At 40.3% G+C, this 17,824-nt stretch overlaps 1 protein-coding gene across 3 annotated transcripts; it reads left to right on the forward strand.

The window, feature by feature from the left end:
• The first annotated feature begins 947 nt into the window (after window positions 1-947).
• Window positions 948-17,563, forward strand: LOC149298913 (cell division cycle and apoptosis regulator protein 1-like). Of its 3 annotated transcripts, none has more exons than XM_089486920.1 (24): window positions 948-1,023; window positions 1,619-1,797; window positions 2,502-2,546; window positions 3,293-3,325; window positions 4,677-4,870; window positions 5,148-5,262; window positions 5,377-5,575; window positions 6,232-6,361; window positions 6,996-7,157; window positions 7,340-7,565; window positions 7,783-7,896; window positions 8,377-8,543; window positions 9,184-9,394; window positions 10,308-10,391; window positions 10,794-10,979; window positions 11,618-11,809; window positions 11,895-12,125; window positions 12,360-12,468; window positions 14,760-14,851; window positions 15,823-15,969; window positions 16,080-16,200; window positions 16,323-16,508; window positions 16,894-17,118; window positions 17,517-17,563. In XM_089486920.1, exons 1-24 carry the CDS (start codon window positions 948-950, stop codon window positions 17,561-17,563), a joined length of 3,471 nt encoding a protein of 1,156 aa, XP_089343046.1. The 3 variants fall into 3 exon arrangements, with proteins under 3 accessions (XP_089343046.1, XP_089343047.1, XP_089343048.1); XM_089486921.1 differs by having other exon boundaries at window positions 16,894-17,099; window positions 17,510-17,563; XM_089486922.1 differs by lacking the exon at window positions 2,502-2,546.
• Window positions 17,564-17,824: the final 261 nt, after the last annotated feature.

The following is a 17,824-nucleotide window of genomic DNA, read 5'->3' on the forward strand; positions in this document are numbered from 1 at the left end:
CCAACCCTGTATAATGTATAGTTAAATAAGTGAGATGTCTTTATTCATTGAGTTTATGCATTATACAGGACCAATTTAGCCTTCTTTCTGGCGAAAGCTGCCAGTGATGGTGCTGAATGTGTCAGTGTATGGTGGTGTGTGAGCCTAAGGTTAATGGCAGCTGGGAAAGGGAGAGTGTGTGTTTATGGGTAAGTGCATGGTGTTAGAGTGAGTTGATGTTAGACCAATTAAATTGTATAGGGTGGGAGCAAATTTCACTGTCCCCCTTCCTGCGGCACAGAGACTGCAGAGAGGGAAGCCTGGGCACTCCTGCCGACTGCCTACATAGCGTTTGTAGGAGGTTGTGATATTTTGGTTGTATTCTCACCTTGCATGTGACTGATTCTTTATGGCAGCCAGCTTCAGCCGTCAGTCTTGGACAGGGTCTCAGTCCAGCTAACAGTAGTGTATTTATGCACTCCAGGATCAAGCACATAGCCTTGTATTATAGTATTGAATTGTCACGCTACTAAATGTAAGTCTTTTCTGGATGGGATTTTCCAAGTGCTGGATCCAAGCAGTCCTATCTATTCTATATGGACTCTGGAGTCTTCAGTCAAAAGTAAGGCTTCTTGTTTAACTAATACAAGGAATGGAGCTTGTGTAAACGACTCTCACCTTTCTCTGCTTTTCTAGGCTCAGAAGATACACTAGAAAGTTAAAGGGACTTGTCAAGGGTTATCCAGTAGCCTATAAACAGAGTATGACACAGTATATGTGGGGAGGGACTAACAAGCTATTAATCAACCTTCCCCATCTTCCAAATTGTCATGTGTCATTCAAATAAAGATGTGGTTAATGGGAAATAGTATCCAGTCCAATATCTAATTACTCTTATAAATTTATGGTACCTTTTTTTTCTGTAGATTACAACTATAGAAGTCCAAAAGTAGCTCTTGCTGATCATCATGGCTCAGTTTGGAGGACAGAAGAACCCACCACCTTGGGCTACCCAGTTCACAGCAACAGCAGTTTCACAACCAGGTAAAGTAGTTTTCGCTTGATATACACTCTCACATCTAGTGTTGACTTAATGACAGATGTATATTGTTAATACAGGTTGAGTATCCCCGGACCAGAAGTACTAAGAATAACGTATCTGTCTTCTCACCTGTGTCCGCTCCGTTTGCATCCGGTCTGTGGTCATTGTTCATGCTTCCCACGAGCGCTTTCTTTTCTGGAGCAGAAGTGCTCTAGGATCGCGGGAAGAAGCCTGAACTATTGACTAGACAGCAGGGAGAAGGCTGAGAGAAGGATCTACTGACAACTGGAGAGGTCAGACACCTCCTTTCTGTGTCCCCTCCAGTCGTTAGTATCCCTAATCTGAATTTCCTTTATCTGAAACAAAAACTTTGGATAAGAGATACTCAACCTGTAAAAATCATGAACATGTTTAAACCTAGCATTTAGTTTACAGCCACAGTCAAGTTGATGTGCCTCAGCAGAAGGCAAGGATGCTATGGAACCTTCAGCTACAGTGCCCTCATATTGCATTAATACTTGCAGTCAATCATTTGTACATTGTGATGGTTTGTAAAGCTGTGCTATAGCCGAACTGGTCAAAATGCCTTATTGTTAGCACCCCTAGGAGTCCAGCAGCCATCATTACTTGGAGCTTCACCTACAATCTACACTCAACAGTCGGCACTTGCAGCTGCCGGCCTCACCACCCCATCCCCAGGAAACTACCAGCTGACACAAACCGCTGCTCTGCAACAACAGGCTGCGGCCGCCGCTGCTGCAGCCGCTCTCCAGCAGGTAATCTCCGGTCACGCTAGACCATATCCAAATCGCTATCCTATATGCTTGTAGTAGCTAGAAAACACAAGTTCTATTATTGTTATGCCTTCTTGTATTTACAAATCCATATGCTACCATAGTGCAGTATCATATGCGACATTAAAGCACATTACCCGTCGCCTATCTATGAGTGGCGGTTTTAACCATTTGGATTTATATGCTTTTTTTTTTCTTCTTCTAAATGTTCTTTCAGTGTGAGCTAACCGTTAAGTAGATGTAGACATATAATTACATGTACTATTAAATGTACAAACCCTACACAGAAATTATTCTTAATCATGTAAAATGCCATTTTTCAGGGAATACTTAATTATCATGTAAGGCAAAAGCAGACAATGATAGGCTGTTGCTATAGAAACTGACAAAAATGCTTACTTTGGTAATATAGTCAGAGAAAATTACAAATTTGCTGATGCTTACTTGCTTTACCTACAAGAGAGCTTAATTAAATTTCATCGTGGTGGAACAGCATCGTTAATGTTTGTATTGCTGGCGGACTGCGATTACAGCCGACACAAAATGTATCAAAAAATTATGTAGTGTTCATCCGGTTCGCTTTAAAAACAGGTTTGTTAAATGAGAGAGTAGTCTCATCTTTTAAGCATGCATGGTACGGTTTCCATGGTGTTAAAAATAAATGATTTTTGCCATTTTTTTTCCAGCAATACACCCAGCCCCAGCAGACAATATACAGCGTCCAACAACAGGTTTGTGTTTCGTTAATTGAGATGTATGATTGCCTGCAATACAATTGTGCATAATAAATAAAGATGTAGGAAAGCATTGCACTGAAAACACATCTGAGGAATCAATATTGGAGATTCCGACGCGCTATATTGCCATAAATTGGCCACGACGTCAAAGTACCCCAAGTCTGGTGAGTTCCTGGCTATATTGCTTACCAAAGAGCTGAATCAATGGGACTTCTTTGCATTTAAACCCAAACCCTTAGGCATAAGTATCGGAAACTCCGTCACAATAGAAGGCCAAATATTCCTCAGCCCTTCCGCTAATTTGTGCTACTTAGAAGTAGTGACAGTACCCGGTAGTAATGACTGGTACCCGGGAATCTGAATCTAAAATGTTTTTTATGCTTTTTGTTTTAGGTTGTGTGCTCCCTTCTTTTGTATAAAGAAGTCCCTCCCTGATTCGTTTAAATCCTGATTTGCAGAATTTCCCAAATGCTAAATTGTAGGAAACGAGCTGAATAGCTCATCGGGGACAGACTTTACTATGATTAGTGTAGAAAATACAGTGGAAGTGTACGCATCGTGGTTTTTTCCTTATTTTCAGGGTTCTGTGTGTTACATATTTATTAAATAAAGCCATACTCTACAAAACATTAACCTGCTGAAGTAGTTCACCCAGTGGTAAAGATAGATTGAACTTTCTTATAGAGAGAAGATGGTTGAGATGTATTAATAAGTCATGCACCCTTTTATTTTGTTTTTAGTTACAACAACCTCAACAAACCTTGTTAACTCAGGTGAGTGTTTAGTGGGTAAAAATGTATATGACTCTAATATATAATATTTGCAATACAGGAGTCTCCTTTTTTCATTTTTAATGCACTCACACAAATTATTACTTTTTTTTTTTTTTTTCTCTCGAAGGCCAGATCTTCCATTTGATATCATTTTCGATGTATAAATAAACATTAAAATAATGAAAACCCTTTATTCCACCAGCTCAAAATACCCCTACAAAAAGTATATCTTTTCAGAGAGAAGACAACACAGGGTATTTCACAAGGAGCAGTTGGACACATAATGCAACCATTAGGTCACCAATCTCTGGAACAAGTAGCTAGAACATTAATTTCCGTTGATTTTTGCCCTCCAACATTTCAGTGTTTCTTGAGATTGTTTTCACAGATTACATGTAGCTGCAGAGAAACCCCCCAAAATATATATATATATATTCATTCAGACACATATCCAGATTACAGAAATAACCCATATGCATATGTTTTTTGGGTTTTTTATGGTTTTTGGAAATTACGGGGCACACAACGGAAAGCCTTTGTCTCATTTGGGACTGTTTAGCAGCCCACCATCTCAAAATAACCACACAAAAAAAACCCAGGGTATTTCCCTAGGAGCATTTGGACGCTTATCATGCAACCAGTTGGTCACCAATCCCTTGCAAAAGGAGCCATAACATTTTAATAATTTTTTTTTTTTTTTTTTTTTCTCCACACCACACTTTCCATGTTTTTTCATTGAGAACCCAATGCTCTATTGCGTTTCATGCCATCGCGATAGGTTTTTGGGACACTTTTTCATGACGGCATGGAACGTCATGAAGGATTTAACAAGTTAAAATATACACACATTTCCTTACTGTAATTTTAAGAGGAATGTATGCCTTACAAAGAAATGAAACACGAAGTGGTTTCCCTCGGACATCAGCTTCCTCATTATTCACTAAAGTGGGACTTGGCAGATGTTTTCAGTTACAGTTACAGTACACTCCTTGCCTTCTCGGCACCGGTTTGTCCTGCATTGTTCACTATCCTTTATAAAGTACCAATGCTATTGAGCTTCTTGTGCAAGAAGTCCTTGCTTGATCCTCTATAATGCCGAATGAAATTGTGTATCTTGAAGATCACCTCACTATTTAAAGCATACATTATAAAGAGCCAGCTAATCATTTTTTTGACTAGGGAACCTTTCCAGGTTCGGCCCTTCATGATGCATAGTGAAGCTGGTGAATCAAAACCGCAGCCTTCTGCTTTAGTGACGAATCCCTAGTATGTCTGCCGTCGAGACAATCAGACATCTTTCAATTAAAATATGTAAGCTGTTTGAAGCTCACAAATTCTCATTGTTTTACAGCAGACCGTCACGCTGCCGACAAGTCTCGCTCTGTCTACACCCCAGCAGGCAGCGCAAATTACCGTCTCGTACCCAACCCCTCGATCCAGTCAGCAGCAAACCCAAACCCAGAAGCAGCGTGTCTTCACCGGGGTCGTGACCAAACTCCATGAAACATTTGGATTCGTGGATGAAGATGTCTTCTTTCAGCTCACGTGTGTATTTAAAAAATATATATTACCAATAGTTCAGACTGACTTTTTTTCCTTTTGAATTTGGTCATTCTAACGGTTTTGTGATTAGGTGTAGTTATGGGTGTGTTATGGGCACATATCACGCCTTTCATGGAAATGAGCAGTTAATCTCGTGTTTCAGTTAAAGGCCTTTTCAACTGCTGCTTGAATTTTACGTTACGTTGCTACAATTATGATGTCATTTATTTGATCCTTTTTGGCGGTGATTTGTTATTTCCCCTTTATTTTTAAATCACAGGGCTGTTAAAGGGAAGTCCCCGCAGGTTGGAGACAGGGTATTAGTTGAAGCCACTTATAATCCTAACATGCCATTCAAATGGAACGCCCAAAGGATACAGACTCTTCCAAACCAGGTAGCTAAGCACCTTGTTCACAGTTCAGCCAATTTTGCCTGTTTTTTCTTTTTTTGTTTTGGGGGTGGGGGGGTCACACTCATGTATTCACACAGGATTTTTGTTCTCTTGTAGAATCCACCCCCAGCGCAGCCACTTCTGAAGAACCCTCCAGCTGTCCTGCAGCCTGTCACACAGCAAGCTGCTTTTGGGGTTCAGTCTCAGCAAGCTCCACAAGCACAGACCCTTCTGCAGGCACAGATCTCGGCTGCCTCTCTCACTCCTCTGCTTCAGACACAGCCTTCTCCTTTATTACAACAACCACAGCAAAAAGGTAAGCGGCGTTCTTATACTTCCTTTTTTCTTTTTATATTTTTCATATCCAGTTTGTGTAGCACATCATAATTTTCCAAGCAGGTGCTTGTATCCAGCCAATGATCTCTTCTTGGGATGAAGTCATTATTTCTCCAGCCTTAAAGAACAGAATGTCCGGATTTGTGTGCCTCATTTAAAAAGTTAAATGTAGTTCACGCACTTAAAGGGACTGTTTAATATATCTTGTAACAAAGACCTATTGGACCTCCTCTGTGGTCCAATGAATCTTCTGCGAGGGGTAGCTGGGGGCGGGAAAAAAAGGGGAAATACAGACACCCCCCCCATGGATTTGGGGACATCACAAACATTTACAGAGATGTCTCCGCTATCTTAAACGCATATAGTAGCTGGCGTGTACCTTTTATCTATCTTGATTGCCCTTATCAATTTTATTCTAAAGAGCAGGTATTTTTAAAAGAAATCATGGCTAAAATCATTTAGGTGCATTCTGATAAACATCTAGAATGTTCACAGGGTCTAAACAGCTGATCATCAAAGTAAGCAAGATATAGACATTGCCGAGATCAAGAAGAAAATTATTTTCCTCATGATGTCATATCCATTTTGGTGTGGCTTCCACCAACACACCACATTTTTTTTTTTCTTCTTCTTCAGGTGGGTTATTGCAAACTCCTGTTCGTATTGTGTCTCAGCCTCAGCCCGTTCGACGATTGGAACCACCCTCCAGATTCTCTGGGAGAAGCGATAGGGGGGATTCAGTATCCAGTAGGAAAGATGATCGGAAGTATGTTTGCGTCAATTTGCATTGTTTTATACATGGCCTTATTTATTAAATAAAATTTAGTTTTGAACGTTAAAATGTAAAAATTTCTGATATTTTTGTTTTTTCCCCCCCAGCAGTTTAAACTGTTGAAGCAGCATATGCTTGGATGCTTAGCATCTAGTAGACTTTTTTGTTATAGCTTTTAAGTGTGTTTATTTGTACAGATATTATGTGGAAATCGCTTATCTGGAAAGGTCCACAGCATTTTAAATTGCCACATATGCTTCTGTGACCCATCGCAGAGTTTCTACTGCTGGTCTAGTTGGTAGGAATCTAGTTATACAATTCCAATAGCGCAGATATTTTTTATCCTGACGCCTGTGTAAATTAAGAGAGTCAAGAGTCGCCAGCAAGGAGGACTGAGCTGGCCCTGTATAATGCATAATACAATGAGTGAAATCTCGCTCTATACATCACCAGTCAAGCAGCTGAAACAAAACACTCCTTGCTTTTGGTATAACACAAGAAAAGTAATCCGTTTTAATTAGATTTCACATTAATCGTTTAATGGACATGCAAGCTGCTGTACATGAAGTTCATTTTACCATTTTTTGGGTTTATTGTTTAAAACTCACGGTCGCTCGTTTTGTTTTAGCCGAGAGAGAGACCGAGAGAGGCGCAGATCACGTGATAGATCGCCTCCCAGAAAAAGGTCAAGGGAAAGATCACCACGTCGTGAGAGAGAGAGATCCCCGCGAAGACCTAGACGAGTTACTCCTCGCTATACTGTTCAGTTTTCCAAGTTCTCTCTAGATTGGTACGTTATGATTTTTTCCCCTTTTCTCTGCTGCAGCTCCAAATCACTGAAATTTAAGGGCTAAACACAATGTATCTCCCCCCCCCCCCCATTTTATGGTGCTTTTTGTTACCATTACCATTAGGGGAAAGACTACAGTGGGATGTGTCCTTGTTGTACCTTATTTTGTTTTACATATGCAGTCCAGGATGTGACACTATGGAACTGAGACGGCGGTATCAGAATCTCTACATTCCCAGCGATTTCTTTGATGCGCAGTTCACATGGATAGAAGCCTTTCCCATTGCACGCCCGTTTCATCTTGGGAATTACAGCAATTTTTATGTAATGCACAAGGAAGTTGACCCACTTGAGAAAAATACTGCCCTTCTGGATCCTCCGGATGTAGATCACACATACAGCGCAAAGGTTAGGAAATGTACCTAAAGTCGTGTGGAGCACCATTCATTCAAGGTGGTTTCCCTTTAACAAAATCTAAATATGTACTCATAAAAACATGAAATAATATGGTTATTGTGTATCATTTCATACATTTGATAAGTTAATAAGATGTTCACCAAGCTGCTGTTGTAAAGTAAGCACTTTCCGATTGTTAATGTCGTTGTGAAACATTTTTTTGCATTAGGTTATGCTGCTGGCAAGCCCTTCTTTGGAGGATCTGTATCATAAGTCATGTGCCCTTGCAGAGGACCCAGTAGAGGTTAGGGAAGGATTCCAGCATCCAGCAAGACTTGTTAAGGTAGCAGTCTGAATAAGTATTTAAAAGACTTCATTTATTTAGAATTTTTGCTCTGGGGTGGACATTTTCAGACTTTTTGTCGGACTGAAAATGTTGAACTATAAATTTCTGGCCACAGGTTTTGTCTCTTGAGCATTTCACCGTTGGTTGCCTGAAATATTTTAGTTTTGTGTTTAGATGGTATTTGAAACCTAGAGGTATCCTTTGTGTGATTCCCTCTGTGGGCAACTAATGTGATGTCAACTTATAGATCATGACTACCTGGCTTAATGTTTTATTTTCAATAATTTAAGCAGAATGTGGAATCGATGGCTTGGTTTAATGAAGGCAGAGCAAGATAATATGATGTTGAGGCTATAAGAGGGAACTGTGCCTGCCATGCTCAGTATTGGGTCGTAGCTGGATGCAGGAAGTGTAATGATCTCTACAAGACCTTCTATGATTGCAAATATCGTTCATAAACTTTGTGTTTTGTTACAGTTTTTAGTGGGAATGAAAGGTAAAGATGAAGCCATGGCGATTGGAGGACATTGGTCTCCTTCCCTAGATGGACCTGACCCAGTTAAAGACCCATCGGTGCTGATCAAGACAGCTGTCCGCTGTTGTAAGGCTCTGACTGGCATTGACTTGAGCTTGTGTACCCAGTGGTAAGTACAATCCCAATAGCGGGGACTGCTTCTCTTTCCTCGTCATCCATTCCGGAGCTCTGTGAATCTCCCTATGGATCTATGAAATTGCCCCGGTTCACCGGGCCACGTTAAAACTGAAACTCCTCAGGTGCCAAATGTAGAACATTTTCATTTTGAAAATGGAGTGGAACTCTCCACTGTATGTATTGATCATTCTCAATGAACTCTTACTGTGTATTATAAAGTTTTATTTATTTTTTCATGCCCAGCTGCAGGTCGTCAAAGAAGAATCATCTTATGATCTCTTAAAAACAAAATGTTTGGCCGTGTTTTCTAATGGTATTTCAAGCTTTGTTGTTTAAAGGGACCACACTCTTTAATGACTCTAATATCTAGCGTGTGCTAAGCTATCTCAAATTGTAACTGTATATTTCTCTGCTTATTGACGTTTATATTAAATATTTATTTTCTATCTTGCTTTTTAAACAATGCGTTGACTTGCCTGAAGAAAACATATGGCATATGTAATTGCTTTTATTATTGTTTTTTTGTAGACAGCCCTCAGCTAGCAGTTCTTGATATGCTACAAGTGAACTAGGCTCTATATTAAGTGCATTACAGATTTTGGTTTTCCAACGTGCTTCTTCCCTTGCGACAGGTACCGTTTTGCAGAGATTCGCTACCATCGCCCTGAGGAGACCCACAAGGGGCGTACGGTTCCTGCTCATGTGGAGACAGTGGTTTTATTTTTCCCGGATGTTTGGCATTGCCTTCCCACACGCTCAGAGTGGGAAAACCTGTGCCGTGGATACAAGCAGCAGCTGGCCGACAAGCTTCAGGGTGAACGCAAGGAAACTGATGGAGAACAGGCACTGAACGCTAATCCCCTTTTTCTATTTCCGCTTCTCGCAGGCACAGGAACACAGGCACAAAGCACAGCACACACTAAACACACACCTCAAAAGAACACGCCTTGCTTCGTCTGCAGTGTAGTCAATCCCATGTTTAAAACTCCTTCCTAACATGGGGAAAATAATGAAAATGATGTTAAAATTCAAATTGATTTTGTTTTTTTTCCCCCCCCATTTGGTTTTTGTGCATTTGTGCTAGGCTTAGTTACTGGATGATTTATTATAAACTAAAGCTAGCCCCTATTCTTCATCTCACTATTGTATGAAAATTCCTGTTTTCATAGCTAAGCCCCAGATTACTGATGGCTACATCTGTTAACTGTAAGTCATTGTAGCCATGCAGCATCCATAGGGCCATCTAATGCCAGCGCTCTCCTTGGCAAACCTGTGCTGAAGGGCCATTTGACAGAGCATAAGCAGATTTTCCTTATTTTGTATATCTAAAGCAGACAGTTTTTGGAACCTTAGATAAATCCTTGGCAGTTTCCGATATTTTTCTTGTCTCTGTAGATGCTATTTTTCCTTCTCTAGTCTACAGTGTAGCTGTGACAGACAGTCAATGGGCAAAAAGAGCAGCTGTGGGTAGAGGGACCTTTGGTCAGCAGCCCCTTTTGCCCTTTGGAAAATACAGCCCTGATTGTCTGTACATCGTGGTTTCCTTCATTTTATTCATCATCCTTTGTTTCACAGATCTGGCTCTGAATGACTTAATGGTCAGTAAAAATGATAGAATGTGTCTGTGTGCCTCAACAAAAACTTTAGGAGAAGACAATGAAAAACAAACTGTGACCTTGCCACTTGCACGGACCTGTGACAGAATATAACCTTTTCAAGATCTGGTATTAAACATTTCATAATATGTTTGCATTAGGAAGAAGACGACAAAGAGGACGGCGAAGCGAAAGAAATTTGTAATCCTACTCATTGGTCAAAGCTTGACCCGAAGATAATGAAGGTACACTCGATATACAATGATTTAGTATATGGCCAGTATAAATACTTAACTTCAATGGGTGGAAATACTTCATACTCCAGCCATCATATGGCCTTTACTGTACAGTATTCTGTATAGCCCCCTATACATATTTGATATATTTGCCCCTTTCTACACCGCATTGCTACCTGCGATTCCGGAAGGTTTTTTTGGCTGCCATTTGATGTATTTGAAAGACCCAGTGCTTGTTAAACTAAGTTTTAGGATCAAAACAATCTATATTCTTTTGAACCTGTGATTAGTATATTGATGCACTATAGTTTTATTTTTTTAAATTTACAAAAAAATTTGAGTTGCCAGCTACTACGTTACAATCTTTGATTGAATTGCGATTTAGTCGACACGTTGTGTTTCTTTTTGCAGGTAAACGATCTTCGCAAGGAGCTGGAGAGCCGATCTCTCAGCTCCAAAGGTCTTAAGTCACAGCTTATAGCACGTCTCACTAAGCAGCTTCGGGTAGAGGAACAAAAAGAAGAACAGAAGGAGCTTGAGAAGTGTGAAAAAGAAGAGGAAGAGGAGGAAGAAAGGAAGTCTGAAGATGACAAAGAGGTTTTATTTTATTCCTGCTGATTTTGTTTTAAAACCGTTTAACACGTTCATACAGAAAGACTTGTGATTTATCTGCCGGCTTTTGATGCCACAGACAAGACTCCTAAATTGGCTCATAGACCTGTCAACTGGTCTAATCTGAACCGCTATATGTATTAAAGCACATATATTTGTGCATGTCTGAGTGAATCATACACATTTGACAGGCTTCATATACATGTTTTGGTTTCTGGATTATCATTTAACAAGAATGTTGATTTTAAAGTGGTTTCCATGTGCTATGCTAGTGGCTTGGTCCTGCTAATAGTAAGACCAGAAAAGCTTTCCTCTGCAGTGGAAATATTCAGTAAACCATGACTTTGCTTCGCTTTAAACATTTAAAATAATTGTTGTGAGCCTCTCCTGCGTGAGGAGCCAAGATAGCCCTGCATAATGTATGTTTAATGTTGTTTTGTGTGTGTGTGTGTGTACACACCGTCTCCCTGATCTAATTTTGCGTTACAACCACAGCAGCTAAGCCCTTCTGAAAATAAGTGGACCTTTGGGGGTGGCTTTTTTATAGCAAATAGTAAAGTTCAGGTCTCCTTGGCAAATCTAGTGAATACACTGTGCACTTTATTATGTGTTTCCCCAAATAGGAAGAGGAGAGAAAGCGCCAAGAGGATATAGAGCGTCAAAGACGTGAAAAAAGATATATTTTACCAGATGAACCAGCAATTATTGTTCACCCGAACTGGTCAGCCAAGAATGGAAAGTTTGACTGCAGCATCATGTCGCTTAGTGTATTATTAGATTACCGCATAGAGGACAATAAGGAACACTCATTTGAGGTACGCGGTTACCTGTTCTTCATTAGCACTGACCTGAACTCCACCTATTATGCACAGAATTTCTTAAAACGGGGGTTTATTTTAGGTCTCGCTATTTGCTGAACTCTTCAATGAAATGCTGCAGAGAGATTTTGGAGTGCGGATTTATAAGGAGCTCTTGGCCCTCCCAGAGAAAGAGGAGAGAAAAGAAAAGAAAATAAAGAAGGAAGAGAAGAGGGAGAAGAAAGATGAGAGAGAGGATGAGGATGACCCAAAACCCAAACGGAGAAAATCTACAGACGACAAGTCAAAAGTGGACGAGAGAGAGGAACGAAAGGTGCCCTTAACTATAGTCTGTTGTAGAGTAGAAATTATTTTATTAACTTTTATTATCAGCACACAGCATGCCTCAAAACTGATGTTCTTGATCATTTTTGCAGCTCATTTTATTCATCTGATTAGGGCTTATATTGTTTATATTATCATTGTACGTATCAGATATGTTAGATTAGGGCGGCATGTTTAGGTTGGTCAAGAGCTATTATTTACTGACGGTGAAACGACATTGTAGAGAGATGACCGAAGAAAAGAGGAGTACAGAGATGATGATGAAATGGAAGACGACAACCAAGAAGATTATGAACCCATTGGAGCAGAGGAAGATGATGGAGACTATGATGGTCGGTATAATATTTTATTAATATTGATTGCTTTTGTGTTTCTACGTCACTGGAAAACAAATCATTATCATTTGTCTGCTGTAATCGTACAAAATATTAGTTGCCATATGAAACTGCAGCATTCGATACTTTTAAAATCGGCGTTTAATAGAACTTAAGTGCTTTTTGTTTGCATGCCTGGGGTATAAGACATATCTGGGGGCAGAGTGGCAATTAGGGGGTAGTATATGGCATATCAGGGGGGCACCCTGGCATATAGGTGGTATAAGGCATATTTGGGGGGCAGTGTGGCATATCTGGGTTATAAGGCATAGCAGAGGGCACTATGGCTTATAGGGGGTATAAGGCATATCTGGGGGGCAGAGTGGCATATCGGGAGGTATGAGGCTTATAGGGGGTATAAGGCAGGGCTTGACAAATTTGTTGTGAATCTAGGCGCCAGGTAAAAAAGTTAGGAGCCAGGATTTTTTTAAACTAACAGTTGGTCAGGAGTGATCTGATCATCATCAGCCCACTTACTAAACTCACAGAGTTTGACCTGGAAGCACCCTGGACTTTCAGGTCAGTGCTGGTTTTTGGGGGGGGGGGGGTTTATAATTTTTATTTTTATTTTTTTAACTCTTTCGATGCTGATGTTCCATTGGAGCACAGCATGGACTGATATTTAGTCCCCACAAGCTTGTAGTGACAAATGTTAACCCCTGCAATGCCACGAATGTGTCATACACAATTGTGGCATTGAAGGGGTTAACGCTGCACTGTCGCTCTCATGGGGCGATCAGGCAGCAGAGGGGTGTTGGGGCTGGTGTCCACACTCATGTGGAGACCAAAGAACCCTCTCCCCCTGTCCCTGAAGCTGCCTCTGGCAGCTGGGAAGCAATTGCTGGTCTATAGACCAGCCATTGCAGGGGGAGTCTCTCTGATGACTGCTGTAGGCTTCAATGCCTACAGGAATCATCAAAGAGCTTGTGGGGGCTCGTTTTTGCTGTTGCTGGTCTGCCTGGGCTTCCAGGCAGACCACCAGCAGCAGAGCCCCGTACAAAACGGGAATTAACCCCTAAATGCCACGATCGCGGCATTGAAGGGGTTAACGCTGCACTGTCGCTCTCATGGAGCGATCAGGCAGCTGGGGGGTGTTGGGTCAGGTCCCCACACTTGTGTGGGGACCCAATCAACACACAACCCCCTTCCCTGAAGCTGCCTGTGGCAGCTGAAAACACGATTGCTGGTTTTGCAGCAACCGTGTTTTCAGCCTACAGGATCACTCCGTGGGAGGGATCTCAGGCTCGGGGGCGGGCTCTGTGTGGCTGTGCTGTCTGCCCAGACTCCTGGGCAGACAGCAGCAGCAGCGCCCCCGTGTGGTGACTCAGCCTCTTACATCCACAATTTTTTCTGGATGTAAGAGGCTGACAAAACCTAGTCGAGCCCTGGTATAAGGCATATCTGGGGTATAAGGCATATCTGGGGGGGGACAGAGTGGCATATCTGGGGAGGGCACAGTGGCATATCAGGGGGATATAAGGCATACAGGGGGTATAAGGCATATCTGGGAGGCAGTGTGGGCAAGCCGGGCTCAGATGTGCATAACTGGGGGTTCAGGTTGTGAAATAAAAACAAGAAATGCATTTTTCCTCAGTTTTTTTTTATTCTGCTGTTTGTTTTTAACATCTAGTTATTTTAAATAAACAAAAAATATGTACATTCATTTTTTTATAAGATAAATCTAAAAAATAATCAGCCAACTAATCTATTATGAAGATAATCGTTAGTTGCAGCCCTACATTGCATATAGTGATCTTTGGCTTGTGTGCGGCTGCTCAGACATGGAAAACCATTTGATGAAGTTCCTCGCTCACAATGCTTGAGCGGATGTTGCTTCCAGGCTTGGAACTCTGTGAGTGTGTTATTTTTACTTCTTTGTGGCTAAACTGTTACTCCTAGACTCTTCCACGTCACAATAATAGCAGGAACATCGGACTGGGGCAGAAATTTAATGAACTGATTATGTCACTGAGCTCTTCAGTAAGACCCATTCTGCTGCAAATGTTTGTCTATGGAGATGGGCGCCTATATGCTTGATTTGATACACCTGTAAGTAATGGGTATGACTAAAACGCCTAAACTCAGTCATTAGGAGAGGTGTCCACACGGCTTTTTGTCAGAATACATGTAATCTGACCGAAGAAATTAGGGTATTAGAGATCTGAGGGCTGTGCAGTAGCAATTTTCATATATTTAGTTTGGATGACATACAATGGCTGACAGATCTGTAATTTTTTTGTATTTTTAAGAAGATGATGATGACGATTCAAGCTGCAAGGATAAGCGTGAAGACAAGAAAGACAGCAGGAGGTACAGCAAAGAATGGTTACCAAAAGATAAGGTATGTTTCCTGTCTCTAACTTCTGAAATCAGTAAATTGTCTTGCAAACTTTCATGTATCACACTTATTTATATTAACCCCTTTTGCAGTGCTCGTGTTTAGCTGTTATATATTTGTTTTTTTCTGGACAAGAAAGGCTTTTTCAGATACCATTTTTTATCTTATCTAATTTCCAAAAAAAAAATATGATGAAAAATTGGGGGGAAAAAGCACTCCCTTTTATTTGAAAAACCTTTACTCGTCTACAAAATCTAATGAAAAAAAACTGCTAAATAGATTCTATTTGTCCTGAGTTTAGAAATACCCAATGTTATGGTTTTTTTGCAAGTTATAGGGCAATAAGTACAAGTAGCGTTTTCCTATTTCAAAACCAATTTTTCCTAATCTGGTCATTTTGCCCCATGTGCTATTTGGGGCATCTTTAAAGCCGGTCAATGCAATTTACCCCCATCAAACTAATTCTACTACCACCCTTTGTCAAACTTTCTGGTAGTAATTTATTTTGTCTTTTAGCACACAAATTGTACTTCAGGTGTGAATTTACAGCTCCTGCTACATGTCACTCTCAAACAACCCCCCAATGTGTGTTCAGCAACATCTCCTGAGTACAGTGATATCACCCATGCATGGTTTTGTCTGGTTGTTTGGGGCTAAAAGGCCACATTTGGGAAGTGTGCTTTTTTAAATTTTGGTCAGTCTGTGCCTATGCCCTATTTGGGACATCTTTGAACCCGGCCACTCCAGTTTAGCATGCATTTTTTTTAAATGTAGACACCCTTTGGGAATTTGAAATGCTAGCATTTTAAATCTTTTCATGTCAAGATTTTTGGGAAGATACAGCGCTAAGTTTAATTTTTTCTATATTCTTAGACCCCAAGGGGATACCTAGTCATTTTAGTTGTTAGGAGCATGTATTACTGTACTCAAAGACTCTTGCTTTGATAATATAATTGTTTCATTGATCTTATTAGGAGAAAGAGAAGAAACAGATGGTAACGGTAAACCGAGATCTTCTAATGGCTTTTGTATACTTTGACCAAAGTCACTGTGGCTACCTCCTAGAGAAAGATTTAGAAGAAATAATGTACACACTTGGTCTGCATCTCTCACGTGCTCAGGTATGTTTGGCCGGAGTTATGCACAGTGGATACTGTTGTTTCTCATAACATTACTGTGAAGGTTTTGGAGGTGCTTTCTGCGTTTTTATAAAGTATGTTCTATTTTGAAGGTGAAGAAACTGTTTAATAAAGTATTGCTCAAAGAATCATGCTTTTACCGCAAACTCACGGACGCTGGTACTGAGGACAGAAGCCATGAAGAACCAGAACCCTTTCGTGAAGATATTCTAGGTAATAAAACCCTCCTAAAAGCCTGAGCGCTGATTTTATCTTTTTACGACAATTTTCTGCGGATTGTTAACAACCAACAGTAAGACACTTATTTTTTTTAATGGTGGAAAACTTTCTTTCAGGTAACCGCTTGCTTCTGCTGTCTAAAGCTTCAGGATCTGGAGTTTCAACCACAGAAGACAATGGTGGTCTTGTTCTGTATAATGGTGCAATGGTTGATGTTGGAAGTCTCCTTCAGAAACTTGAGAAGAGTGAGAAAGCTAGATCAGAGTTAGAACAACAACTTCAGGCCCTTGCAGCTAAAACAGGTACTACACAACAGAACAAACTTTTTCCAGTGCCATCTAAAGAGCTTCTGAACATTAACAGGAAGCCATGTGGTCCAAAATACTGATGCCTACTGTTGTGTTTATTTCATGTTTCTACACATAATACATACATCTATAAATACCTGAATATAAGAGAAATGGTCCCTTGAAGATCTTTTAAACCATTACATTTTCTGTCTGTTTATAGTTACCTGCTGGGCCAGAGAACATTTATCTACAAAGCACAGCATGCGTTAGGTGCAGATAAAAACTTGTGTAAACACCAGTTCATGTTGCTTAGTTGTGTTTTCAATAGATTGTATGTATTTTATTTTTCTCCGATACAACCATTAAAATAATGCCCATGCATTTCTTTGGATCACAGAGGAAGATGAAAAGAACATTTCCCAACTAGAAGCATCAAATAAAAACTTGTCTGGAGAATTGAAAGAATTCAAGAATAATCTCAGCCACGTGCGTGGCAGTTTGAAAGCAACCGAAGAGACAAATTCTCTTTATGAACACCAGCTCAATAAAACCATCAAAAACCTCTCCGCAGCCATGGAAGAGATTCAAGGGGTTCTAAACAGGGTGCGTGCAAATTCTAGATGTTGTTACAAGGTCCATTGTTCTATATTCACCGAACTTGGAGCTTACAGGAGAGTTTACGTTTAACCCCTTAATGGCGAAGGCTATTTTTACACTTGGATACTCACACGTATTTTATATTGTTGTAGAGGGCAAGTAGGGCTTTTCTTTTGAAACCGTATTCTTATATATCCCATTATTTAGTGTGAGAATGTTAAATGAAACCGGTGACCCCACTTCTGAACTGCAATTAGAAACCATTAGATATAATTGATTTCATTGTGCACAGAAACCCTTGCCGGTTAATGCCTCCCTACCGCTGTCCCTTGTTAAATTTTTGAAAGCTTTCTTTTTTTTTTTTTTTTTTTGAGACGCCAAATAACTTTTTCTGATTTCCCTTTTTCCCCATGCAGAACCCAGCAACATCAGAAGATCAAAAGTCAAAGGAAAACGGAGCCAGTCTTTGACTTACTACCGGAAAGTTGTTAAATAGTGTAAATCAGGGGATCAGCGTGATTGTGTGGTTGGCGAGATGGTGTGTAGGTTTACCTGTTTAAATACCTATTATTTATAGGGAAATAGGGAGAGATGTACAAAATTTTATGAATGTGTAAATTGATCTATGATTGCCTGTGTTGCATAGCACTATGATGAGTAGAAATATTGCATTGCATAATTGTTTAGAATAATTTGAATGTTTCCAAAAAATATTTAGATTAACTATACAC

Source organism: Sceloporus occidentalis, unplaced genomic scaffold, assembly GCF_023333645.1.
Source record: "Sceloporus occidentalis isolate IW3139 unplaced genomic scaffold, rSceOcc1.0.p SCAF_30, whole genome shotgun sequence".
NCBI classification, from domain to species: domain Eukaryota; kingdom Metazoa; phylum Chordata; class Lepidosauria; order Squamata; family Phrynosomatidae; genus Sceloporus; species Sceloporus occidentalis.

Bases quoted from the DNA above. Each gene is read 5' to 3' on its own strand.
- LOC149298913 (XM_089486920.1), top strand. From the start codon at position 948: ATGGCTCAGTTTGGAGGACAGAAGAACCCACCACCTTGGGCTACCCAG. The intron at 1,798-2,501 runs GTAATCTCCGGT...TTTTTTTTCCAG, and splicing joins CTGCAGCCGCTCTCCAGCAG to CAATACACCCAGCCCCAGCA. The intron at 9,395-10,307 runs GCACTGAACGCT...TGTTTGCATTAG, and splicing joins AGGAAACTGATGGAGAACAG to GAAGAAGACGACAAAGAGGA.